Raw genomic sequence first — 27332 nt, 5'->3', positions numbered from 1 at the left:
GTCAGCATTGTAACTCTGTGTAGATTGGATGACAATCATGGAAATGCAGAAGCCAGAAAAAAAAAAAAAAAAAAAAAAATCTAACATCTACAGAAAAAGGGCACATACTGAATGCAGTACAGTCAAGAGAAATCCTATGAATTAAATTTTAAGTTTCAGGAAGGTTGCAAACTAAATTTACGATTCATTTCACGAGCTCTTTGATGGTTATTTTACACAAACTGGAAAGGCTCAGGTCTGTTTCACAAATCCGTCTATGTTTTGTCCATGAACAGATTTTGAACCTTCACAAGCTTGAGGCTGTTCTGTTAATTCCCATGTTATGGCTCTATACTGTACTTTCTTCAAATGAATTTCTTTTTCACCTTTTTTCAAGAGAACATATACAGTATCCATTTTTACTCTGATAGAGAACATTTGTTTCACCACTCCAAGTCTCAGAATTTTATACAATCGTGAATAGACAATTTACTTCCATGCTGACCATTTTAGGAAAGTCACTTTTCTTTTGATGAATGAAGTAAGTTACCATAGTAAGCCATTTTTTCAGAATTTGTCAGGAAAAATTTGTGTGTCGCGTAGGGATGGGAATTGATAGGATTTTTACGATTCCGATTCCATTATCGATATTGCTTAACGATTCGATTCTTTATCGATTCTAATTTGGGGAAAAAGAAGAACAAACGTTTTGATTGGCATCGAGTTTGTTTAATCAGAAGTCACAACCTTACAAACTCACAACGAGATCAAAAGAGGCCCAAAGCCTCAATGTTAACTGTGGCAATAAGTGGCAAATACACAAGAATGTGTAACATTTTACTGAAACATTTATCTAATAGAAATAAAAAATATTGGTATATATTGGCAGATAGGTTTTTGTTCTGCCTTTGGCAATATGTGTTAAAGCAGGGGTCCCCAAACTTTTTCCTGTGAGGGCCACATAACTTTTCCCTTCTCTGATGAGGGGCCGGGGTCAGTTTGTAACAGAAAAAGTGTGATGATTGCAGAAGTGCATAAAGGTAAAAAAATATTGTTTTTCAGAAAGCCACAATCAAATAACCCTTTCTGGATTCTTTATAATAATGATAATAATAATTAATAATAAAAACACTATTAATTAAATAGATCATAACCAAATAACCCTCTCTGAATTCTTCAAGGAAAAGGCCAGAAAATAAAACGATTGAGAAAAAAAAAGAAAAATTCAAATGGCCGGACCAAATGTGGAGGCGGGCCGTATTTGGGCCGCGGGCCGCAGTTTGGGGACTACTGGTTTAACGTGTATTATTTTACCATTACATTGAATTGCATGCCTTTTAGTTTTTGTGGCGCTTACACGCTCAAGTGGGGGCGCCCTTGTGCTTCCTCACGCGAAGAAGAACGCGCTCACGTGAAGAAGAGCGCGCTTACACCCAAAGAAGAAATGCCGCATCCAAGTGAGTGAGAGAGTTAGTGAGAGAGGGAAACACTTCTACGAGCCTACGTTCTTTGTTAATGTTAATATCTACAGAGGCAACGCCTGTATGTATCATCTTTTGTATTGTTGTTGTTGTGTTTCCACTCGCGATCGGACACGATTTTTAAATCCAGTAGTGTAGTCGTTTGAACGATGTGCTAATGCTAGCGAACGAATGCTAACCATACTGTTATTAGCAGCTAATCATCGCTGATTTACGTTGATGCAAACCTGTTTGTTATTGGGGACGAAATTGATTTGTTTCATTTCTATTCTTAGTTTCACTCTTCAATTGATGATTGAATAAAGTCAGCAAATTATACCAACGTCTTCTGCATTGTCATTTGGGAGTTTAGCTAGCTGTATAGCCAGGACTGAGCCTTAGCCTCTCTGTGAGGACAGCGCAGTCGTATTCCCTCCCGATGCAGTTATCTCCACCTTGCAATGACTGCAAGTCGCTTTGTTGTAATTTTTCCTCGTGAAGTGAAGACACACTTTCGAGCATTTGAACCTACGTGCTGTCATTGTTATGTTTATGGCTGCAATGCTCGTGCTTACCCGTCGTAACCTTTCATTTTCACACTCTTTCCTGGTGAAGTGTAGTCAAACTTTGGAGCGAGTGGTTCTTGGCGCCATGCTAGTTTGATGCGTCTGGACAACAACACACGTCACGACGCAATACGCGTCTCTAGGAATCGTTAAAGGGATCGTTAAGGCTTTTTCATTGTGATGTCGAGGCCTCGAAACACTCGGAACCGGTTCCGAATTGGAGTCAGATTTCGATTCCCATCCCTAGTGTCGCATGTCTCTATTAAAAATAATATTGAATCTCAAAATGTATCATATTACTTTGTTTTATTCGCTGCCTGCCATTGACAACAACAGATGTCCAATTCATTTAAACTGGGAGGACTGGGTATGAATGCTTGCCTTTCAGTGCTGTCAATGGCAGCTAATGAGTTAAGAGCATCACAAGGGCAGGAAATTAAGTCCAAGACAACATGTTCTTGTTTCACTTTATTGAACAGTGTTCTTTCAACACATAAAACACAAACTTGTAGTAGAACAGAAAGCAGCCCTTTTTATTATTATTTATATGAATATATAAAAATACATGAGCTAGATTACATATGCAATCAGGATTTAGAGGCATGAGAGATGTTGGAATGAGGTTTCCATTAAAAAAAAAAAGAGTTCACCAACCATTTTGCTGTCTTTATATAGAGAGAATCCTGGTATAGCTAAGAAAGTGAGCAGAGCTGTCAATCAGCTCAATGTTGGAACACGCTATAGGAGAAATGAGGAACATTTGCATTGGGCCGTCATAGATATTGTTTTTGGGATTCAGGACTGCGAAAGCTCATTTTCTTTAGTGTCTCGGCAACTAGTTTCTCCCTCGCACAGGTTTGCAGTTTAAGCATGGTGATTACAGAGTATACAGTGTATCACAAAAGTGAGTTCACCCCTTGCATTTCTGCAGATATTTAAGTATATTTTTTCATGGGACAACACTGACAAAATGACACTTTGACATAATGAAAAGTGGTCTGTGTGTAGCTTATATAAAAGAGTTAATTTATTTTCCCCTCAAAATGACTCAAAACATAGCCATTAATATCTAAACCCCTGGCAACAAAAGTGCACCCCTTTGAAAAAACGTACATCCCTAAATGTTCAAATTGAATACTGCTTTTCATTTTCCCTCCAAAATGTCATGTGACTCGTTACAAGAGTGCTCTCAGCATTGCTGCAGTGATTGAAGAGGTGGGTGGTCATTTCCACCACCATGCTTGACTGTAGGCATGACACACTTATCTTTGTACTCCTCACCTGGTCGCCGCCACACATGCTTGAGACCATTGGAACCAAACAAATTAATCTTCGTCTCATCAGACCATAGGACATGGTTCCAGTAATCCATTTGATTTGTTGACATGTCTTCAGCAAACTGTTTGCGGGCTTTCTTATGTACCGTCTTCAGAAGAGGCTTCCTCCTGGGGTGACAGCCATGCACACCAATTTGATGTAGAGTATGGAGCACAAACAGGCTGACGCCCCACCTCTTCAATCTCTGCAGCAATGCTGACAGCACTACTGTAACGAGTCACATGACATTTTGGAGGGAAAATGACAAGCAGTACTCAATTTGGACATTTAGGGATGTACGTAGTTCCCATGCGGTGTACTCACTTTTATTGTTAATGGCTATATTTTGAGTTATTTTGACAAATAAATTATTGTATAAGCTGCACACAGACTACTTTTCATTGTGTCAAAGTGTCATTTTGTCAGTGTTGTCCCATTAAAAGATATACTTAAATATCTGTAGAAATGCAAAGGGTGTACTCACTTTTGTGATACACGGTATATGTCATACACTCCCTCAGATTTTTCCGTATGTCATTTAAAGTGACACTGAAATTAAAAAGAAGGAAAAAGTCCGACCCTATTTCACATACAACATTTCTTTTCTTTTGTCATATATAGAGCTGAGAGAAAACACAGAATCAGTGAGCGCAGTGGGGAGAAAAGGGTAGAGTTGGAAAAATACTCGATCCATGGCTGAAACTACCATATATCGTCTTTTAGGGTGAGGGGCTGTAAGGGCATGCAACATGGCATTGATGACCTTGTCTGGGTTGGTGAAGCCTGTCTTGCATGTGGAGACAAAGTACTCGATGGCTAGCTCGATATAGCCTTTGTTAAATATTTGCTTTCGCTCTTCATCAAACTTTGCCCATATATCAGACACGGTCTTCATCTTTACAATGTTGGTGGCTTGGCCAAAGTTGCCCGGCTGGATGATGCTTACCTGAGGGAGAACACAAGAGTTCTTATACAGTGATCCCTTGTTTTTCGCAGTGAATAGGGACCGGAACCCGCCGCGATAAGTGAAAAATGGCGAAGTAGCATCCCGTGTATTTATTCAGATTTAGCATTGGAAAGAGATATACATAAGACCTGCTTTTTCCCCTTTTTTCCTAAAGTATAATTAAAAAAATGTTTATATATATATATGTACATGTACGGGTATATATATATATTTTTTAATAAATGGTTTTCAAGCACTTCAAATGTAATAATTATGATAGGTTTTAAACATGTTACTGTCCCACCGAATTATTTCTAAAAAAAAATTAGAAAAATGCTTGTCTTCATTACATGCTTCATTGAGTGAGTCCATTCAAATCCGCTCAAGCGGCTAACTTACACACAATGAGTTGCCACAGCAACTGTTTAGCAAGTTATACAATGGTTGACGCATGCGGCGCTTTGCAGTTTCGGCTTTAAGAGTCTCTGGCAAGATCAAACCTTAACGTCTGTCAATCATTGTGAACTTTAATAAGCAACTCCGGTGCACTGCCTGACCAAGAAAAGCGGCAGGAGCAAAAGTGAGAGACTACGTGATCGGATCTGGACAGCTCTATGAAATTGTACTGCCTTTGTTTATTTATTATATAAATTGAGTATTACGCACAAAAGGTTTGATCTGAATTTGTGGGGCTCCTTTCACTGCCCGTTGTGGAAATATTACCAGAAATATCATCAAAGGTGTGGACAAAACTTGAAATCTGATCTGATTTTTGTTTTAATTTAGCTTTAGGGTTATAAAATCAACTTGCAAACCTATAGTATAAAACATGCTTTTATTCTCAGTCCACAAAGGTGTCATTTACCAAGAAAACAAGGAAGAGGGAAACTAATGTTAATTCATGTTGGTTTTGCACTCAATCACACTAACAAGGACAAGCTTTTTGCAAAAAATTACTGGCTTTTATATACATCTTCTTTCCAATTAATTCACATGATTTGTTTGTAGTTTTGTTTAAGTACCTTGACACCAAAGCTGGCCATTTCCACCCGCAAACAGTCGGCAAATGCCTCCAGACCTCGCTTGGAAACGCTGTAGCTTCCCATATTCAGGCAGTTGAAGAAGGAAAAGATGCTCGACACGAAAACCATCCTCCCTGCGGTAAGCGGGACGATATTAAATGACCAAAAGTGACATGGGAAGAACGTGTGGAAAATATCAAAGACTGGTTTTGCCTTTACCTTTTGCAGCACGTACCAAAGGTAAGAAGGCCACAGTCGTCCTGATGCAGCCAAAGAGGTTAATGTCCACCATGTGGCGAAAGTCTTCAATTGTGCTCCACTCTATCTCCGCCCAATCTGAGATGCCAGCGTTGTTAACCACTGCCCACAGGCCTGTGGAGAAGCAGAATTTTTCATCTTTCTGTAAAAATGAGCACATCGACTGTGGATTCAAAAACTGTCTTTTTTTTGGCTGTGCTCCATTTCAAGATTTAAGAAATCAATAAAATTCAATTCTCAATTACACGAGCACGTTTTTATTAATTTCACCTTTTTCTGGTAGGTTCTCTTTGACAATCCTCATAGCCTGCTGCACTTCTTCATCACTGGTCACGTCCAGTTTGAGAATTTTCAAACGACTAGAGCACTGTCCAGCCAGGTTCTGGGCACCCATTCCTCTGGGAAACAAACAGCCAGCAAAGACCACAAACCCCTTCTGGTCCAAGCATCGAGCCAGCTCATATCCAAAGCCGCTGTCACAGCCGGTAATCAGCACGGCAGAGCCGTGAGCATCTAATGGAGGAGTGCAGTACCTTCGGGATATAAGTTTACCAAATGCAAGCAACAGGATGGCCAAGACGGGGATGAAGCCGAGGAGTTGGTAGGTGGCTATTGAGATGATCATGTTGGAGAGGTGTACGTGATTTGCTCCCAGTGAGGCGTCTGGTGGGGAAACCAGTTAACCGGTTTTTTATACTTCTCTGAAGGTTATGACACCATTTGTTCAGGTTTACATGTGACTTCAACGCCTCATTGCCCCCACCCTTGATTTTTTAGCTGTGTCAAATCGTATGTTAACTTTCTCTGAATTTGCCACACTGGTTTCTTTTGTATGATGTACGCTTGATTATTAACTCGGAAAAGCCCTTTCAAAAGTTCTTCTTTTTATATTTATCTTATTTTTCCCCGGTTTGCTGGTATTTATGCTTACAGTATGTTTACAGAGTGTACGTTTGGAAATTCTGTAAATATATACAGTGTAATAGGGCTGTGCACGAATGGAGATTCGAATTGGGATTAAAATGGGCGTTGATAAAGCAATCTACGAATCATAATTTTTTAATACTCGAGTCATTGTTGAGTGTAGACTTAAATGTAAGGATGAGAGAAGGACCTGAAAGTGTGCGCATCCCATATTGGTTAGCCTGTCATTAAATTTTTTTTTTTTTTTAAATAATACATTTTATTTATAGAGCGCTTTTACCGGTGCTCAAAGACGCTTTACAGTTGAGGAAAAACAATAAATAAATAAAAAGCTCACACAACGTGGGCAGTACAAAACAATACAGAAAAGAATTACAAATTAAAAGCCAGTTTAAAAAGGTGAGTTTTCAACAATTTTTTTTAATGTGGGAAGATCCAAACAGGTGCGGATGGTTTTAGGGAGTGCGTTCCAAAGTGAGGGGGCAGCAACGGAGAAGGCTCTGTCCCCCCAAGTACGGTGTGTTATTTGTGGGGGCAGTGCGAGAATGTTTCCATTGGATGAGCGGATGTGACAGGAGGGGGTGTGGGGACAGAGAAGGTCCGTGAGGTAAGGAGGAGCCAAGTTATTGAGTGCTTTGTATGTGAGAAGGATGATTTTGAAATGTATCCTGTGTGAGATGGGAAGCCAGTGCAGTTTGTGGAGGATGGGGGTAATGTGACTCCTATAGGGGGTACGAGTGAGAAGGCGTGCAGCGGATTTCTGGAAATATTGTAGTTTATTGAGGAGTTTGGCTGGAGATCCGACAAGAATGCTGTTACAATAATCGAGTCTGGAGGTGATGAATGCATGTATGAGGGTTTCTGCAACAGAGTAGGTGAGGGAGGGGCAAAGGCGGGTTATGTTCTTGAGGTGGAAGAAGGCAGATCTATTGATGTGGTTAATGTGCTGGTCGAATCTTAGTTTATTGTTGAAAATGATACCGAGGTTGCGGGAGTGTGTTGAGAGAGGGAGGGTACAGTTGTCGATGGTAAGGGTGAATTGACTGTTTTTGATGTGAGCTGTAGGGTCTATGATGATTATGTCCGATTTGTTGCTGTTGAGTAGAAGATAGTTAAGTGTTGTCCAGGATTTTATTTCGCTGAGGCAGTTGTGAAGTGTAGATTTGGTGCTGTGTGAGATGGTTTTTGTGGAGATGTATATTTGGATGTCATCGGCGTAGCAGTGAAATTGCAGTCCAAATTTACGGATGATCTGACCAAGGGGGAGGATGTAAAGAATAAAGAGGAAGGGGCCAAGAACTGAACCTTGGGGGACACCTTGTGGTAGGGAAACAGCAGAGGACGTGCAGTTGTTAATGCTGATGAATTGCTGTCGGCCGGTGAGGTAGGAGTGAAACCAGGAAAGTGCAGTGCCAGTAATGTGTAGAGACTAGTCGGGGAAGCAGGATGGTGTGATTGATTGTGTCAAAAGCAGCAGTGAGGTCCAGGAGGATGGGGATGGTGAGTTTTTCTCACACTAATTAAACTATTGAAACGTGTTAAAAGGTATTCAGAACACGCATTTAAAGACTAATTTCTTAACTATTGAAATTCTGTCTTAAATCATTTTTCTTAGCAGTTTGGCTTGACAAAGTTGACATCTGATTACGTCACTAAACTACTGAAACTGACTAACAACATTGTGTATGGTGGACAGTAGTTAATTTGTGTGCAAATTAATTGCGACAATTTTTTCATGTAACGAATCAGAATACGAAATTTAAAGTGGATTAAAATTGGAAGAGAGTTTCGAAGAATATATGCTGTATTATTGTTTGAGCGGAGAGTATTTTTTTTGTGTGTACACGGGCCAGATAAAGGGGTTCTTTCATAGCTATCTCCACTTGCTAATGGAGCAGCGGCGCTAGCAGACCATTCAATAAAAAATATATTTTGTTGGCCAGCCAAATCTAGACTAAAACAAGCCTAGCAATTCAAAAATATTCAAATCCGATGCATTTGTTTATAAAGCGCTGCAGTCTTAGTGTTGGAGCAATTTGGTACAAAACGAGTAAAATTCAGTCATTCATTTTCCATACTGCTTATCCTCACGAGGATTGGGGGTGGGTGGAGCCATTCTTGCGAATGATGGGCAAGAGTATATCCTGAACTGGTTACCAGCTAATCGCAGGGCACAATGAAAAAAACGCCCATTCATGTACACTCATACCTATGGACAATTTGGAGTGTTCAGTCAGCCTAACATGCATGTTTTTGTAATAAAGGACGAAACAGGAGACCCTGGAAAAAACCCACGCAGGCAGAGGAAGAAACATGAAAAACTCCACACAGGAAAGTGGGAGCCCAGGATTGATCCCTTGATTTCTGAACCGTGAGGCAGAAGTGCAAAACTATTTATCAATCACTATGCTATCAACGAGGAAAATGCTTAGAAAAATAGAGCTAAAAAAATGGTGATCGCCACAATGCTTAAACAATGCTAAAAATGCATTGGGATCATATTGGAAAGAAACAATACGCCTTTACTTACGTCAATTGCTGTAAAGGGCACTGGTGTCAATGGCCACAGCTGGATAGTATAACTGGGATTAAAATAATAAATTAGGCTACTTTGGTATATTTGATGACCTAAAAGACTGCAGATTGTGTCTCAGTGAAGTCCACTCTAACTAATTCAGTAAAATACTTGCTGATGTGACAGAAGGACTTTAAACTGTCTAGCAGTCAATAAGAGGCTTCTCCATTATTGCAACAAACAAAAATGGGGTTTTGCCAACTCCTGTTATGATGATATGGAAACATGAGATTCAGATATTTTTGCAAGTTACTTTCAGTACACAGATAGTAAGCTGTTAATGCAATCAATATTGAATTTATTGTCAAAAAGGTACAGTACTGAATAGGGGTGTGACAAAATATTGAAATGGTGATATATCGTGATACTTTGTATCCCAAAAGGTTATCGATATGCTCCTGTCAAGAATCGAGATATAGGTTTTAGGGCTGTCAAAATTATCGCGTTAACAGGCGGTAATTATTATTTTTAAATTAATCACGTTAAAATATTTGACGCAATTAACGCACATGCCCCGCTCAAACATTAAAATGACAGCACAGTGAAATGTGTACTTGTTATGTTTTTCGGAGTTTTGTCGCCCTCTGCTGGCGCTTGAGATTCAGATATTTTTGCAAGTTACTTTCAGTACACAGATAGTAAGCTGTTAATGCAATCAATATTGAATTTATTGTCAAAAAGGTACAGTACTGAATAGGGGTGTGACAAAATATCTAAATGGTGATATATCGTGATACTTTGTATCCCAAAAGGTTATCGATATGCTCCTGTCAAGAATCGAGATATAGGTTTTAGGGCTGTCAAAATCATCGCATTAACGGGCGTAAAAATATTTGACGCAATTAACGCACATGCTCCGCTCAAACATTAAAATGACAGCACAGTGAAATGTGTACTTGTTGTGTTTTTCGGAGTTTTGCCGCCCTCTGCTGGCGCTTGGGTGTGAATGATTTTATAGGCTTCAGCACCCATGAGCATAGTGTAACTAATTATTGGCATCAACAATGGCGGGCTACTAATTTATTTTTTGACTGAAAATTTTACAAATTTTATTAATACGAAAACATTAAGAGGGGTTTTAATATAAAATTTCTATAACTTGTACTAACATTTATCTTTTAAGAACTACAAGTCTTTTTATCCATGGATCGCTTTAACAGAATGTTAATAATAGTAATGCCATCTTGTTGATTTATTATTATAATAAACAAATACAGTACTTATGTACAGTATGTTGAATGTATATATCCATCTTGTGTCTCATCTTTCAATTCCAACAATAATTTACAGAAAAATATGGCATATTTTATAGATGGTATGAATCGCGATTGTGATTTATTACGATTAATTAATTTTTAAGCTGCAATTAACTCGATTAAAAATGTTAATTGTTTGACACCCCTAATAGTTTTACAAAGGTGTCATGATTTAAAAAAAAAAAAAAAAAAAAGGAATCATCAAGTTGCTACCAACATTTTCCACCATATTAGTGTCTCAGTTAACTCTAAGGTTGCCATTGATGGTGCTCGACACCCAATCCATTTAGACTGGGAACGTTCGTTCATTCAAAACCTGAGCATTCAGTCATTCGGTCCGATTTTCTGGGCATTTACAGGTCATTTCCTGTTGAGTTTGAGTCACTGCCTATTCATTTGGGTGATTCCCAGGTCACTTCCTGTTCTGTAACTCAAAATAAACAGGAAGTGACCCATAAAATACCCTAAAATCAACAGGAAGTGACTGAAAATCAACAGGTAACTGACCTTAAATTGCCCAAAATGACCTCATTGCCTGGCACTGGCTGCCACTGACGGCTAAAGACGTTCAATCCGTTTGAAGTAGGAGGGATGGCAGCGAATGAACATTCGTTCATTCGCTGCCACCCTCCCAGTTCAAATGGATTGGACGTCTACTAGTGATAAACTCATTCCAATTCACAGAAGTCTGTTTATTAGTTCTTCTATCGATAATCGTTGTTTCGCCATATCGTCAGATCGTTATCGTGAGCTTTGTATCGCAAATCGTATCGTATCGTGAGGTACCAAGAGGTTCCCACTCCTAGTACTGAAATCATTGCCAGCCACTGACAACGATAGATGTCCAATTGATTTTAACTGGAAGTGCTGGCAGTGACTTCTCAGGTTCCAGTGTCATTGCCTTGCGCTAGACGTCCAATCTATTTTGACTGGGAGGGCAGACAGTGATTATTCACCAGGACAAAGACGTAAGTGCCACAGACAAAGGATGCCTTTATTAATGTGCGACAATGCTACCTTAATTAAATTAACTCAATCTGTTTTGGGAAACCAGTTTTTCTTTTATTCAGCAAAAGTGGAGATCCGAGGTAGCTACTGAACATCACTGCAACCGTTAAGACAAATTTACAGTTATGCTTTTGTTTTTCATGGAATTTTAAACAGTTACATCTTAACTCATAATAATTAAAGCCTTTATTAGAATAGCGAGGCATCAAAACAGTTAATAGGCACTAATCGTGCGAACTACCCATTATGCCAACTCATGTGATGACCCCATAAAAAAGTTTTTGTTGACTACCTTTGAAATAAACTTTTTCAGTGTGGATGAATCCTGACCTGAAGTTTATTTGACTGGGTCAGAATGGAGCTGAGGACAAATCTAGGAAATGTAACACTCACAAGGTTTAGACCAACCATGACGCCACATGGGTTTCAAATAACAAACATCCCAATTGATTTGTGTTTTTTTTCTCTCCTTAAAACTCTAGTTTCTATGAAAGAGATCATCCGGAAAATGTCAAATATGAAAATAAAGGAATAAAAGAATAATTAGCAATGTAACGTGTAACCTAAAGAAACTGTTAGGGTTGCGTGAGCAAGAGGGGATCCCAGAGCAGACACACGGGGGTGAGATGAGTAATATTTTATTGGTGATCACAAGACTGTGGCGAGGGCTGATGACTTGGCTCGGGGTACTTGAGCTGGCGTGAGGCGAGGGAGCTCGGAGGGAGGCAGGCGTGGAATCCGACAAAGGGCGCGCAGAGAACAGGTCCTGGGGCGAGAGAAAAAACAAGTCGTGAGCCGGTGATCAGGGGAACGTATCAAAGTAATGCGAGAAACAACTGACGGTGGAACCAGACGAGTTGGAGCGTCTGCTGGGCTTTTAAAGCTGGCCGATGTCCATTGCCCTCAGCTGTGGCCGCTCCACTCGTCTGACCTGTAATCAACTAAAAACATGCACACCTGCTGGAGGTGGCCAGGTCTCAGGAGGGAGGGGCAGAGGCCCTAACCTAAGTAAATGTACTATTTTTATTCAATCAGTGAAAGATATTGACAGTTGTAATTTTGATTATCACTTAATAGTACCCCAGGCAAGTACCCAGGAGATACTTGGAGATATCACAACCTCACTTAGAATACCGATAAACAGAGCAGCAGAATAATCAGCAGTGTGGTTGGTCCAAATGTGCACCATTATGTTTAACTCCAAAAGTTTTGTGTAACTCTGTTTCAGTAAAGAATAATGGAACACAGCATTAAGTTTTGTTTAAAAAAGAAAATCAGATTTTCTTTCAAAATAAATTTTTTAAACATAACACAGCGCTACAAAATTGCCAAAAACTTTCAAATGATATTGGTCAATGTGCACGTACAACAATATATTTTTCTAATTCGTTATTAAAGTTATGTTTTAAACGGAGTCAACCAAAGGTGAGTCTTCAAGAATTTTGGGAATTGTTCTTGATTATCTTTTAAAGAGGGGCGTGGCTGTACCACAAATACAGTGCTCAATATTAAAAACTAGTTCACATTTACTTACGTGGCCAGAAAAGAGCTAGTGCTCTTCTGTGTGGTCAGAATGATTGCAGATAAATGCTGTTTTCTTTTCACTTCAAGAAACTAAACGCCAAGACCCTTGTACATACCCAACATGGCTAGGTGTGGAAAAAAACAGTAGTTTCGACAGTTTCACAATTCTTTCATTAATTTTACACTGGTGAGTTGACAACAATGGACAGATTATCGTGGACAAAACATAAATATTTCAGTCTGACTATGACACACAAGTCTATTTTTGAGCTGAAGCAATTCTTGTGTTTGACCAGGAGTTGTTTACATTATTGAAAAAGAAAAAAAGAGTGCTTAAACACCTTTGTGATCATCCGTATACAGATGTACTTTTAGTGGAAAAAGCAACTACAGTACATTCTATGTAGTCCATGAAGGTTTTCACGACTAAGGCACTGTACAGCAGTGAGTCCAAGAATTGTCGGGATAATGTGACAGATTTCAAATTGGGAGCACTGTGAGGATATGACCATTTTACCCTGAAGACAGGATTCCCGTCAGGTTTCTACTTTCCCGTATGTGCCATCGGGCGGCCGGTAGTGTCTCGGGAAAGCTTTGAGCTGCAGGGAGTTGAAGGCGTACTTTCTCGAGCCCACATTCTTCACAGTGTTCTCCCGTCTGCACCCCTCACTGATGAGACAAGAAACATCAGAAGTAAAAACGAAATCATAGTAAGTGCTCTATAAATAGTAAGAGTACATCTAAAATGAGCACTTTAACAGGAAAAGAAACCTTTTCTCTCAAAGCTTTGATTCTTCTATGAAAAAAAACCAAACAAACATTTGTTTTGGGGAAATGTTTATAGTTTCAAGCACATTTTGTGTAACAAACTGCAACCCACAAAAGTCTTGACTGTCAAAAACTGGTAATGAAATGACTGGATTGAATTGGTATGGGTTTCATCTTGTGACTTGATAAGATCCCCATTTACAACTACTAAAATATCTATGCAGCTGTGAACATGTGATAACAAGCTGGTTGTAGAAGATGAATGAATGAATTAGAACTAATCAATTTATCAGCGGTGACAAATAAATACACAAAACCACCTATAATGGAGCAATAGTACATACAGCTTTATTGCATAAGCATCATGATCAACTAGATCATACATCTGAGTATACCTTTCATATGTCATGTCTTCGGTGATAGTATTTAAATATATTTCTCAACAGTTGCACAAATAATGTATCAATAATACTGTTTAAGACAAAAATAATTCAGTTTTGTTGAGTGTTCGGTAGTCTTTACAATTAATATAAGAGAAATCACTTACGTTTCCTGATTCATTCATATTCACACTGATTTATAATAAACAAAGAAGCTTTCAGAGGTAGTTCAGAATGAACAAGCACACATAAAATCCATTTTTTAAGTGAAAATTATTTTATCTAGATATTTGAAATGAAACATGTAAAGCACAGGGTCTTAATCTTTTGAGAGAAAATTCCTGTATTGGCTTTTTTTTTTTTTTTTTTTTTTTTTTTTTAAATATAAGCATTTGTCAATTATCAGATTGTATGATGGGAGCATATATAGATACCACAGTGGTGACCTTTTTGAGGAAGAACCTGTCCGCTATCAAAAACGCTTTTAAATGCCTTATTATGAAATTATCTCACGCTACTTTATCTCTCTAGATGTAAAACCATACAACACCACGCTGGTGACCCGGTCTGCACACAGACACACACTGAATTTGCATTAAAAATCATTGAGCTATACTAAATGGACCAACTGCATTGCTGCAACCGAAAAAATTCTCTCTTGATTTGCTTCTTATTTGGTGGAAAACATTCATTTCACAAATGCATTTACGCACACAAGCCAAAAGATTGAGCGTATAACCTTTTTCCACCTCCTTTTAATCGCAGTCCCATATAATGTAAGATTATCTCTAGTGATGCAGAGGGAACTAATTTACAAAATATGTAAAGTCTCCACGCTTGACGTTATTGCAGAGACTATCAACATGCTCACAATGAGGTTTCTACCTTAAATGTACGTGAGTACAGTACATGGAAAGAAGACATTATCAATGATTGCAAATAGAAACAGAGGAAGACCACATTGATGAAGACTTGGTTCAATGCGCATCTATGCATCTACAACATACTGTAAAGTCATGCGAAAAAATTAGGATACCCTATTGAAGCCTGTGCGTTTTCTAACATTTGGCAATATGAGTTTTTAATATCAATTTTAAAAATCTTGAGAGATTGAAGTAATATAACTAAACAACTAAAACTGAAAAAAAAAAGATTTTTTAAAAACCTTCTGTAAAATGTCATTTTAAATAAATGCAATTTCTGTTAAAGAATAAATTAGGACACCCCCACATTAAATCCCACTTAAAATGGCTACAATTCACACAGAGGCTTATCACATCAGGTGCACATGATTAGAACATAATTACCCAGTGTTTTGTATTCATACCTCACATTTAGTTTTGTGTGCCCCTGACTGTTGAAGTGAGAGAAAACACCATGGTGAGATCAAAGGAGCTGTCTAAGGCTTTCAGAAAGAAGTTTGTAGACGCTTATGAGACTGGTAAGGGATTTAAAAAAAATCTCAAACGAATATAAAATCAGCCATTTCACCATTCGGAAAATAATCTACAAGTGGAGGACATTCAAAACGAATGCCAACATGCCCAGGTCTGGCCGTCCGAGCAAGTTCACCCTGAGAGCAGACCACAAAAAGCTGAAAGAAGTCTCCAAAAACACTAAAATGTCATCACGGACCTACAGCAGGCTCTTGCTACTGTTGATGTGAAAATGCATGCCTTTAAAATCAGAAAGAGACTTTACAAGTTTAACGTTCTTGGGAGGTGTGCGTGGAGGAAATCTTTGCTTTCCAAGAAGAACATGAAGGCCAGACTGGAGTTTGCCAAAGTGAATGTAGACAAAGACCAGGACTTCTGGAATAATGTTCATTGGACGGTTGAATCTAAAATGTAATTATTTGCACACCAGAACAGAGGATATGTTTCGCATAAACCCAATACAGCATTCCAGGAAAAGAACCTCATCCCAACTGTGAAGCATGGAGGTGGAAGTGTCATGGTTTGGGAATGCTTTTCTACAGCAGGACCTGGCCAGCTTACCATCTTAGAATCCACCGTGAATTTTATCGTGTATCAGAGGGTGCGTGAGGAACATGTGAGATCATCTGTGAAAATATCAAAGCTGAAGTAAATCTCAATCCTGCAACATGACAATGACCCAAAACATACCCATAAATCCAACAAGGACTGGCTAAAAAGGAAGAAATGGAGAGTCCTGGAATGGCCGAGTAGAAGCCCATATTTGAATCCCATTGCAATGCTGTGGGGTGACTTGAAACGGGCTGTACATGCAAGAAACCCCTAAAACATCTCACAGCTGAAAGTATTCTGCGTTGAGGATGAGGAGTGGGGCAAACTTTCTTTAGACCGATGTCAAAGACTGTTAGATGGCTACAACAAGCATCGCACTAAAGTTATTCCAGCCAAAGGGGGTAACACTAGCTATTAGGTGGTAGGGTGTCCTAACTTTTTCCTCCATTGAAATATGCATTTTTGTTGATCTATTTGGCTAAATGAGTAAAACAATGTTTCTTTTTGTTGTTTACCTGCAATTAAATCACTTTCTTTTCCAGAGATAAAGAAAAACAAGATCAGACATTGATACATGAACATTTCTTAATAAAGAACTAAATATTTAATGGGGTGTTCCATTTTTTTCACATGACTATATATACAGTGGTAGCGCAGTGGTTAGCACATTTGCATGAAAGCTACAAGGTTCAGATTTTCTTGTAGATTTTCTTCATTCTCCCTGTGCTTGTTAAGTGTTCTTCCAGAGTCCCAAAACATGCATGTTGAGTTCAATAAATGATTTACATTGTCCACACAGGTGTTAATGTGAAAGGCTTCATATGGTTATAAACGAAATAGACCATAGTGATTAAAAATAATTCAAAACAATAAAATTACAGTCAAATGACATACTTCTGGCATCAAGGTAAACCTCTTGCATAGAGGTTAAGTGAACACATGTACAGTAGGGCAAATAAGTACAAAGTCAACCACCAATTGTGCAAGTTCTCATACTTGAAAAGATTAGAGAGGCCTGTAATTGTCAACATGGGTAAACCTCAACCGTGAGAGACAGAATGTGGAAAAAAGAAAATCACATTGTTTTTTAAAGAATTTATATCAAAATTAGAGTGGAAAATAAGTATTTGGTCACCTACAAACAAGCAAGATTTCTGGCTGTCAAAGAGGTCTAACGAAGCTCCACCCGTTACCTTTATTAATGGCACCTGTTTTAACTTATTATCGGTATAAAAGACACCTGTCCACAATCTCAGTCAGTCACACTCCAAACTCCTCTATGTCCAAGACCAAAGAGCTATCGAAGGACACCAAAGACAAAATTGTAGACCTGCACCAGGCTGGGAAGACTGAATCTGCAATAGGTAAAACACTTGGTGTAAAGAAATCAACTGTGGGAGCAATTATTAGAAAATGGAAGACATGTAAGACCACTGATAATTTCCCTCGATCTGGGGCTCCATGCAAGATCTCACCCCGTGGCGTCAAAATGATAACAAGAACGGTGAGCAAAAATCCCAGAACCACACGGGGGGGCCTAGTGAATGACCTACAGAGAGCTGGGACCACAGTAACAAAGGCTAATATTAGTAACACAATGCGCCGCCAGGGACTCAAATCCTGCACTGCCAGACGCATCCCCCCTTGAAGAAAGTACACGTCCAGGCCCGTCTCCGGTTCACTAGAGAGCTTTTGGATGATCCAGAAGAGGACTGGGAGAATGTGTTATGGTCATATGAAAATTGCACTTTTTGGTAGAAAGACAGGTTCTTGTGTTTGGAGGAGAAAGAATACTGAATTGCATCCGAAGAACACCATACCCACTGTGAAGCATGGGGGTGGAAACATCATGCTTTGGGGCTGTTTTTCTGCAAAGGGACCAGGACGACTGATCAGTGTAAAGGAAAGAATGAATGGGGCCATGTATCGAGAGATTTTGAGTGAAAATCTCCTTCCATCAGCAAGGGCATTGAAGATGAGAGGTGGCTGGGTCTTTCAGCATGACAATGATCCCAAACACACAGCCAGGGCAACAAAGGAGTGGCTTCGTAAGAAGCATTTCAAGGTCCTGGAGTGGCCTAGCCAGTCCCCAGATCTCAACCCCATTGAAAATCTGTGGAGGGAGTTGAAAGTCTGTGTTGCCCAACGACAGCTCCACAGCATCACTGCTCTAGAGGGGATCTGCATGGAGGAATGGGCCAAAATACCAGCAACAGTGTGTGAAAAGCTTGTGAAGAGTTACAGAAAACGTTTGGCCTCCGTTATTGCCAACAAAGGGTACATAACAAAGTATTGAGCTGAACTTTGTGTATTGACCAAATACTTATTTTCCACCATGATTTGCAAATAAATTCTGTAAAAATCAAACAATGTGATTTTCAGGTGTTTGTTTTTTTTCCCACATTCTGTCTCTCATGGTTGAGGTTTACCTATGTTGACAATTACAGACCTCTCTAATATTTTCAAGTGGGAGAACTTGCACAATTAGTGGTTGACTAAATACTTATTTGCCCCACTGTATGAGGACAAGTACGGTAGCTGTTTAAGTGCCTACGTTATTTTAGTTTCAATGTGTGTTATTTGCCATCCACAGATAATCTTGTGATCCACAGCAATCCATTAAGATCATTTAACTAAATTTCCTGTGTACTGTCAATTTTCCAAAGTGCTTTTCAAAAATGCAGCGCATGCGCATGAATACGGGCTGCTCACAGAGAGTGACTAGATCATTATGTTAAGTAACTACTCAATGATACTGTGATCAGGTCACTAAATTTGATAGGAAACATGATAATGTTTCTTTGAGTGAGGCATCAGTGGGCAAGCAGCAGAGTTAGCACAGGACCAGAACCACATCACACCCCCTCCTTGTGGTGACTAGTGCATTGACAGAAAAATTGGCCGTGCTCGACTACATCATTCAGCCACAACGAAGTCTTGTCAAGATAAAAGTCACGCTGAGGAAGATCCAAACGACCAGGAGGTTGGGAGTGAGGGCCAACAGGGGCAGCGAGTACAGGAGGCTGGGGTCCATGCGAAAGTCACGCACCGGCAGTAAGCCGCACAGGTTCTTCTGGATCACACCCTCCCTTGTCCCAATGCTGGGGTGTCAGGGGCAGGGGGGTAAGGAGCCACGAATTATGAAAAGGTGTTGAAGGGGTGTGATGGAGGAGAAGCAACAAGTGAGAGGGAAGAAGAGAATGCCAAAATAAACACAAAGAAGTGATGCAATGGCAGACAATAATGCCAGGAAAACAACAAGGATGTCCATAAAGTATCTCAAAAAATGAGTCACATGATCGCCAAGCACATAGGAAACAGGAAGTGGGAAAAGAAGAGAGAAAAAAAATAGGAGAAAATTCAGAAAGATGAATATTAGTAAATGTAAATATCCTATGCTGCTAAGAATCTCTTTTTAACACCTTAAAAATGTTGTGACCAAAATGTGAGAAGCTCAAAGCCAAATTAGCAAGAGTATTTTTTCATGCTTGGCTATTGATGTGGAAAGTTGGAGTGGGGTTGAGGAAAGTGTTGCAAATGAAACATATATGCCGACTATAATATCAAGATGCACAAATGTCCAGCCAGAACATGAAGTCTTCCTTACTGCATTTGATGAAACCAATATACAGTGAACCTCCATTGTTGTAAAAAACAATACACAACTGAAACTGCTCATACAGTAAAATGGTTATCTAATTGGCTACATTTGCCTCGAGGTGGCAGTGAAGCATTAACAACTCAAAATGTCGACAGATATTCTATTTAGACTGATTGATTTACTTTGGTTTCCAACAACATTTAGAAACAATGCTTCATCATCATACATCTAGAATGTACACCCAATTGACCCATAGAATTATACATACAAAATCATCACTTTTTGCATTTACACACAATAATACATTTCTAATAAGAATACACTATTATATAACCATTTAATTTGGGAATGCCCAATATGTGGTGGTTCACAGTATATTTGTTTGCTCTTTTAAGTACATTTCAGTAATCTCAGGCTATGTTCACACCACAGGCTGAAATGACCGAATTACAATTTTTTCGTGTTTATCCTACTCAAGGGAGACACTTTTTTTTGACAATTTGAAGGGGCCGAGTCGCATGGAACCGTAACATTTCAGATACGATGCAGGCCACTTTTGTATTTGGTTTTAAACACGATTTGGGCCAAATGTGGCGGCGGTTAGAACTCTCAAGTTTCCAAAGTTGGAATTCATGCAGCAATTACGTCCGCAAAGCGTGAGAGGAGGACAGCAGTGACCAAAGTGTGCATTACTTTTACTGCCTGGCTTGAAATCGCCTTTTAGGCTGGTAGCGGACTTGACCACAGTTGTGAAGTGTGTGTTGGACTGGGAGCAAGTACGCATGCGTAATACTTGAACAGGCTTAACGGAAAACTGCAGTCCGAATGGACATGCCAAAAGACCAGATATGACGAAAAATCGGAATTGGGCATAAAGACCTGCGGTCTGAACCTAGCCTAGAGTCTTTACTGAGCATATACAGTGCCTTGCAAAAGTATTCGGCACCCTTGAACCTTGCAACCTTTCGCCACATTTCAGGCTTCAAACAAAGATATAAAATTTTAATTTTTTGTCAAGAATCAACAACAAGTGGGACACAAACGTAAAGTGGAACAAAATTTATTGGATAATTTAAACTTTTTTAACAAATAAAAAACTGAAAAGTGGGGCGTGCAATATTATTCAGCCCCCTTGCGCCACCTTTTGCTCCAATTACAGCTGCAAGTCGCTTGGGGTATGTTTCTATCAGTTTTGCACATCGAAAGACTGACATTCTTGCCCATTCTTCCTTGCAAAACAGCTCGAGCTCAGTGAGGTTGGATGGAGAGTGTTTGTGAACAGCAGTCTTCAGCTCTTTCCACAGATTCTCGATTGGATTCAGGTCTGGACTTTGACTTGGCCATTCGAACACCTGGATACGTTTATTTTTTAACCATTCCATTGTAGATTTGGCTTTATGTTTTGGATCATTGTCCTGTTGGAAGATAAATCTCCGTCCCAGTCTCAGGTCTTGTGCAGATACCAACAGGTTTTCTTCCAGAATGTTCCTGTATTTGGCTGCATCCATCTTCCCGTCAATTTTAACCATCTTCCCTGTCCCTGCTGAAGAAAAGCAGGCCCAAACCATGATGCTGCCACCACCATGTTTGACAGTGGGGATGGTGTGTTCAGGGTGATGAGCTGTGTTGCTTTTACGCCAAACATATCGTTTTGCATTGTGGCCAAAAAGTTCAATTTTGGTTTCATCTGACCAGAGCACCTTCTTCCACATGTTTGGTGTGTCTCCCAGGTGGCTTGTGGCAAACTTTAAACGAGACTTTTTATGGATATCTTTGAGAAATTGCTTTCTTCTTGCCACTCTTCCATAAAGGCCAGATTTGTGCAGTGTACGACTAATTGTTGTCCTATGGACAGACTCTCCCACCTCAGCTGTAGATCTCTGCAGTTCATCCAGAGTGATCATGGGCCTCTTGGCTGCATCTCTGATCAGTTTTCTCCTTGTTTGAGAAGAAAGTTTGGAAGGACGGCCGGGTCTTGGTAGATTTGCAGTGGTCTGATGCTCCTTACATTTCAATATGATGGCTTGCACAGTGCTCCTTGAGATCTTTAAAGCTTGGGAAATCTTTTTGTATCCAAATCCGGCTTTAAACTTCTCCACAACAGTATCTCGGACCTGACTGGTGTGTTCCTTGGTTTTCATAATGCTCTCTGCACTTTAAACAGAACCCTGAGACAATCACAGAGCAGGTGCATTTATACGGAGACTTGATTACACACAGGTGGATTCTATTTATCATCATCGGTCATTTAGGACAACATTGGATCATTCAGAGATCCTCACTGAACTTCTGGAGTGAGTTTGCTGCACTGAAAGTAAAGGGGCCGAATAATATTGCACGCCCCACTTTTCAGTTTTTTATTTGTTAAAAAAGTTTAAATTATCCAATAAATTTTGTTCCACTTCACGATTGTGTCCCACTTGTTGTTGATTCTTGACAAAAAAATTAAAATTTTATATCTTTATGTTTGAAGCCTGAAATGTGGCGAAAGGTTGCAAGGTTCAAGGGGGCCGAATACTTTTGCAAGGCACTGTATGTGTGAATAGCACAAAAAGCAGGAATGGGGTCAAAAGTAGGATACAGGGTATGCGTAAAATTTAGGGCTGTCAAATGATTAAAATTTTTAATCGAGTTAATTACAGCTTAAAAATTAATCGTAATTAATCGCAATTCAAACCATCTATAAAATATGCCATATTTTTCTGTAAATTATTGTCGGAATGAAAAGATAAGACACAAGACGGATATATACATTGAACATACGATACATAAGTACTGTATTTGTTTATTATAATAAATCAACAAGATGCCTTTAACATTATTAACATTCTCTTAAAGCGATCCATGGATAGAAAAAGTTCTTAAAAGATAAATGTTAGTACAAGTTATAGAAATTTTATATTAAAACCCCTCTTAATGTTTTCATTTTATTAAAATTTGTAAAATTTTCAATCAAAAAATAAACTAGTAGCTCGCCATTGGTAATGTCATTACACCATGCTCACTCCCCAAATCCATAAATTCATTTGGACCCAAGCGCCAGCAGAGGGCGCCAAACAACAAAAAACAAGTAACAAGCGGATATTACACTACTGTCATTTTAATCTGAGCGGGGCATGTGCGTTAATTGCGTCAAATATTTTAACGTGATTAATTTAAAAAATTAATTACCGCCCGTTAACGCGATAATTTTGACAGCCCTAGTAAAATTATGTGTAAGTCTTATATAAATGAGGTAATCAATTAATAAAATGAGCCCGTGCCAGGTTTGAAGCAGTGACAGAAGTAAATCGGCATCATACCTGCGCATACAGTCGAGTGCTTGCGTGAACACCTGTGGTGCCATGCCGTGTTCATGCTGCAGGATCAAGCATTGCTCCAGGGTAACTGACATGGCCGTCCGATCTTTGGCGCTTTTACAGCTGGTGAAACGAACTCCATTAAGCCGGCGACAGATCTGAGAGCGCAGAGAACAATGACAATTAGATTAAATGAGCTGTACAGGATGGTTATTTTTCCTTTTTTTAAATTTATATTTTACCTCTCCAAAACTTGAGGGCAATTCTGCTGTCTGTACAAAGTATTTTAGATGACAACGTGTGTCTATGTATATGACATGTAGATAGAACTAGAAAAGTATGAGTGGGTGGTGTTAATACGGTTACTAGCTAGTATAGTTGACTTCTTAGGCGGGCTTGGTTGCAACGAACCTAAAGTGAGGGATTTTCTCCACTAAAATGCGAAATCCTGACGGATTTTTCAAACGGGTTAGTTTAAACAAACCATATTAATGTGGCTATGATTCAGGCTGGATGTTGGAAAAATATATATACAAGTATATGTTTAGTGTTAATTTAAATACTCTTCTACTGCATCTGCATGCATGCTCTACCAAGTGCCTGATCAGTACAAAGAGCCCTGACATTTTAACCAAGACTGCCCCAAAAAAGCCCATTTTCTTCCCTTCAATAAAGAGTGTTCAAGTTGAACACACTGGGCGAACACACGCCAGTGCACGTCCACGCGCGTCCCTGTTGCAGCACCGCTGTTTCACCGAGCCTCTGCCTCGTTTCCACTTGGCAAAACCGCTTTTCTAACCCACTTAAGACTTGCTACTAACAGTAAACATTCAGATTTGCTGTTTTTACATTTCTGGTGCTGATTTGATGTGCCATACGCTTGTTGCTTTATGTTCGTGTTCGTTCAAGCATATGTGCCATGCACCAATGGCGTACCGCACGCAGGCTATTTTTAGACCGTGACGTCGCATCGTAAAGCGGAAAGGAAAGCCGAAGTGGGACATTATAGACCCGCCCTCGCATAGACCCAACGTAAAAAGTGCTACTTTTCGCCGGTAATCTTTCAAAAACGAACATGCCGATCACGCATTGCATTTTTGGAACTTGTAGAAACGACTCTAGACATTACGACCATGAAGGACGTTTACTTCATACGTTCCCGGAAACCAATAACTCGGGAGGAAAAAATGTGAAAACCGAATCAACTTGCGCGGACTTTAACACCAGCTCGGCGAATCCATTCACGTTTCATATGCAGTAAACATTATGTTGGGTAAGGTAAGGTAAGCCACTTTTATATTTTTACTTTATTTTTTTTGCGTAACGTTGTGCCGTACTGCTTCTGTCTGACAATGAATGACCTGAAAAGAATTACAATGGTATCTGACTGCCACTGTTACCGTTTCTGTTATATGTATATAAAAAAACAACTTTAGTAAGGGGAAAGTGTAAATAAATTATAGGATTAAGATGTGTTATCAATGAAAAAATTAAAAGTGTTCGTTGGCTGTCACTGAGTAGCATTTGCGATCGCTACACAAAGCTAACTAAATTACCCCCAAGAACGGTAAGAGACGTAGGACAACCAGAGTATATATAAGAAAGACAGGGCTGATGGTAAAGGATAGCTTGTTGAAACCGGAGAATGTCATTGTCAGTCGCGTCGATAAAAAAAAAAGCTAAAGCTATGCTTAGGTCAGCTCGTTTTTTTCGTCTTTTTCAGCCTTCGACACTAAAGCCATCTCTTTAACTGAACATTTTTATGTTCTTCCACATCTATGCCAGTCAATTTGGCACCAGGCACATCATTTTCGGAGAGAATTGGTAGGTTTAGCGCTGTAAAACATCTCCTTTGTACATGATTTCCATTCATTTCCTATTAGGGACAAACGGTGGCTTGTCCTAGCTTAGCAACAGTAGCTAATGCCATGAAGATTAATGAGCGGAAGTGACGTGTTGCTTGCGGTACGCCATTTAACACAGGCTGCAGTTACGCTTTAGGTCAGAGGTGGCAGTCGCGAGTAAAAAAGTGAACAACTCCGTATAGCACCTTTAGTATGCAGCTAATTTACTGCATCTCTGACATTAATGAAAAACCATAACCTTTGGTTGAAATTACAGTATGCCATAAGAAAGCCAGTTTGACATAATTATGTTGTGAAACAGGCCTAACTAACTACATTGGGAGGGCTGGCTATGACGCTCATGTTTCAGTGTTATTTACTGCGCTAGACCATTAGACTGGCAGAGCTGGCATCGATCATTCGCTGCCATACCTCTCCAAGTCAAAACTGATGGGACGTCTAGTGGCCAAAGAGATAAATGAGTGCCCTATGAAGGGGTAAAGGGATGATTTCTAATCTTTAGAAATGGAAGTTCACCTCAGCTGACTGCCAAAGGATGTCCACGTTCTTGTTTTTCCTCGCCTCCACATTCTTTCCCAAAAACCTGAGTAGCTCGGGAAGACACGTCTGAGATCGAGACCTCGGGAGGCCTACGGGTCGAGGGACATTTTATTAGTCTCACCAAATTGTGTCATAGACATGATTGTTATATTTCTTTAAATGTATTGTTAAACTCTTACAGTCCTCAGGAAGGACTTCTTTAAACTGTTCAAAGTAAGAATTGAGTCTCGTCCAACTCTCCATGTTGATGAGCTCCTGAAGGGACGTGTCTCCAAATCTGAAACATGCAAACAAAACGTTTTCTTCGTAACTTCTGAGTTAAATTAGTTCCGTAAATCTTTTGCAATCTCGAAAAATAACAACTATTTTCTTTGCTTAAAGCAAAACAATGGATCAAGCGATGGGTATTAACTCGGACAACTTTGATGCTGGGGCACTTGTTAAGTCAAGGTACCACTGTACGTAGACTTTTCAAAGCTCAGCCCTCCACCTCTTCCTCACTCACTTCTCCGCCAGCGTCTGCTGCTCATTGATCCCAACGTTGAAGTGCACCGGCTGGACCCTCAGCAACATGCCGCTCTGGATCTCCCGTGGCAATGCGTCAAACATGGTTCCCGGCAAAGGGATGCGGACATTAAAGCCGTCCCGGTTGCCCGTGATGATTGGCAGCATATCGATGGGTGTGCTGCCCGTCGCCTGTGTGACCTTCAAAAACACGACATAAAATGATTCGAAACAGGCAATTAATAAATGATTCAACAGTGTTATACTTAGGGATGCACCGATCCACATTTTTTTCTCATCTGATCGGATCCTGAATGAGGCTATCTGATATAGATTCAATTCCGACAGCAGTATTTTTTTCTTCCTTTAATATTAATCAGGGGTCTTCATTTGAAAAATCCAGGAGAGCAATCCACAGTGTTCTGAATATATTGAGTGGTACCTCTACATACGAAGTTAATTCATTCCAGGACCTTGTTTGTAAGTCAAAATGGTCGTATGTCGAGCGGGATTTTCCCATAAGAATACATTATAATTCCATTACTTCGCTCCGCAGCCTACACTAAATCCTTAATAAATACTGCTGGTATTATTACAAATGGAAATTAAACAAAGCAAAACAAATAAGTTATGAATAATAATAATTAATAATGTAAATAATGTAATGAATCGGATTTTAATGTGGCGGACACTTTTTGCTGTACCTTAACGCACCGCGGAGCTGACGTCACAGTGAGATAGGTTGGTGCGGTACAGATAATACTTTTGTTTTCTTGAGAGCACGGGTCAAATGCGGAGGACAATGGGCATTTTGTGTTGGATAAGTTCTTAAATACCGTAAATGTTTAAAAACGTGATGAACCTGGCGATTTCCTTGGCGATGTTACCACAATAATAATTGTCACCTTAACTTATAAAGACTGGCGAACGGTGGTTGGAAGAGGACCGTGGCGTAGAGCAGGGCGGTAAACCGAAAATTTACCGTTACCGAAATTCTTCACGATGACCGACGTAATTTTGACCATCTCGGTAAATTCGGTAATTTAATAAAAGAAGAAAAAATAGTCTTTTCATCCCGCTTTGACTCTGTGTTGTTCGGCTATGTTCATTCCCCTTTAAGAAAGCAGACAGTGTGCTTACGTTTGGAGTCACATGGTTTTCAGGAAGCCAATCAAACAGAAGCCCGGTATGCTAACGCTAGCAGCTAACGCTAGCGGCTAACGCTACAAGTAAACGGGATGAAGTCGGGCTTAAGTTAGCTTCGCCAAACTTTCACCCGACATTAAGTAAACTCTTGACGGGTTCCAGATAGGGATGGAAAAACCGAGGCTTTCTGAAACAATGAACCACTTTTAAGACAATTGCCCTAAATTGAATCACTGTTTGACACACTGCAAGAGCCCCATCTACTGGATAAACAGTGCACGTTTCTTTTTAAAAGTAAAGTTGACAAATAGGGAATGGGACGTACTACGTCACTGTTTGGCTAGGCCGCCATGCTGGTAATATCCTTACTTCCGGTCCGGCAGACTCAACGGGGATTGTAACGTGT

General features: G+C 39.7%; 2 protein-coding genes and 1 long non-coding RNA gene across 15 annotated transcripts in view; 1 reads left to right on the top strand and 2 right to left on the bottom strand.

The window, feature by feature from the left end:
• The first annotated feature begins 1422 nt into the window (after positions 1-1422).
• On the top strand, positions 1423-6122 carry LOC130905816 (uncharacterized). The gene is made up of 3 exons (XR_009061153.1): positions 1423-1521; positions 5277-5429; positions 5519-6122. It is a non-coding gene; the product is annotated as an uncharacterized LOC130905816 (long non-coding RNA).
• On the bottom strand, positions 3817-6283 carry zgc:113142 (uncharacterized protein LOC503524 homolog). Its single transcript, XM_057819512.1, has 4 exons — positions 5819-6283; positions 5510-5662; positions 5291-5424; positions 3817-4268 (listed from the first exon to the last, which is right to left on the bottom strand). Exons 1-4 carry the CDS (start codon positions 6171-6173, stop codon positions 3903-3905), a joined length of 1008 nt encoding a protein of 335 aa, XP_057675495.1. The 5' UTR covers positions 6174-6283; the 3' UTR covers positions 3817-3902.
• A 4749-nt stretch (positions 6284-11032) lies between these two features.
• LOC130905751 (inositol polyphosphate-4-phosphatase type I A-like) overlaps positions 11033-27332 on the bottom strand; it is a 53688-nt gene continuing 37388 nt past the window's right edge. For 5 of the 13 annotated variants that reach the window (XM_057819401.1, XM_057819428.1, XM_057819445.1 and 2 more), the window contains 5 exons: positions 25782-25981; positions 25456-25553; positions 25253-25365; positions 22875-23029; positions 18419-19072 (listed from right to left, as the gene is read on the bottom strand). In XM_057819401.1, the coding sequence (XP_057675384.1) occupies positions 18892-19072; positions 22875-23029; positions 25253-25365; positions 25456-25553; positions 25782-25981 (747 nt within the window). In that variant the 3' untranslated portion in view covers positions 18419-18891. Of the gene's footprint in view, positions 12078-12152; positions 13505-18416; positions 19073-22874; positions 23030-25252; positions 25366-25455; positions 25554-25781; positions 25982-27332 lie in introns of those variants that run through there. The other 8 variants (XM_057819479.1, XM_057819491.1, XM_057819463.1 and 5 more) reach the window with 6 other exon arrangements.

This window comes from Corythoichthys intestinalis, chromosome 2 (genome assembly GCF_030265065.1).
Source record: "Corythoichthys intestinalis isolate RoL2023-P3 chromosome 2, ASM3026506v1, whole genome shotgun sequence".
Classification (NCBI taxonomy): Eukaryota; Metazoa; Chordata; class Actinopteri; order Syngnathiformes; family Syngnathidae; genus Corythoichthys; species Corythoichthys intestinalis.
This window is presented reverse-complemented; position numbering and strand designations above follow the sequence as displayed.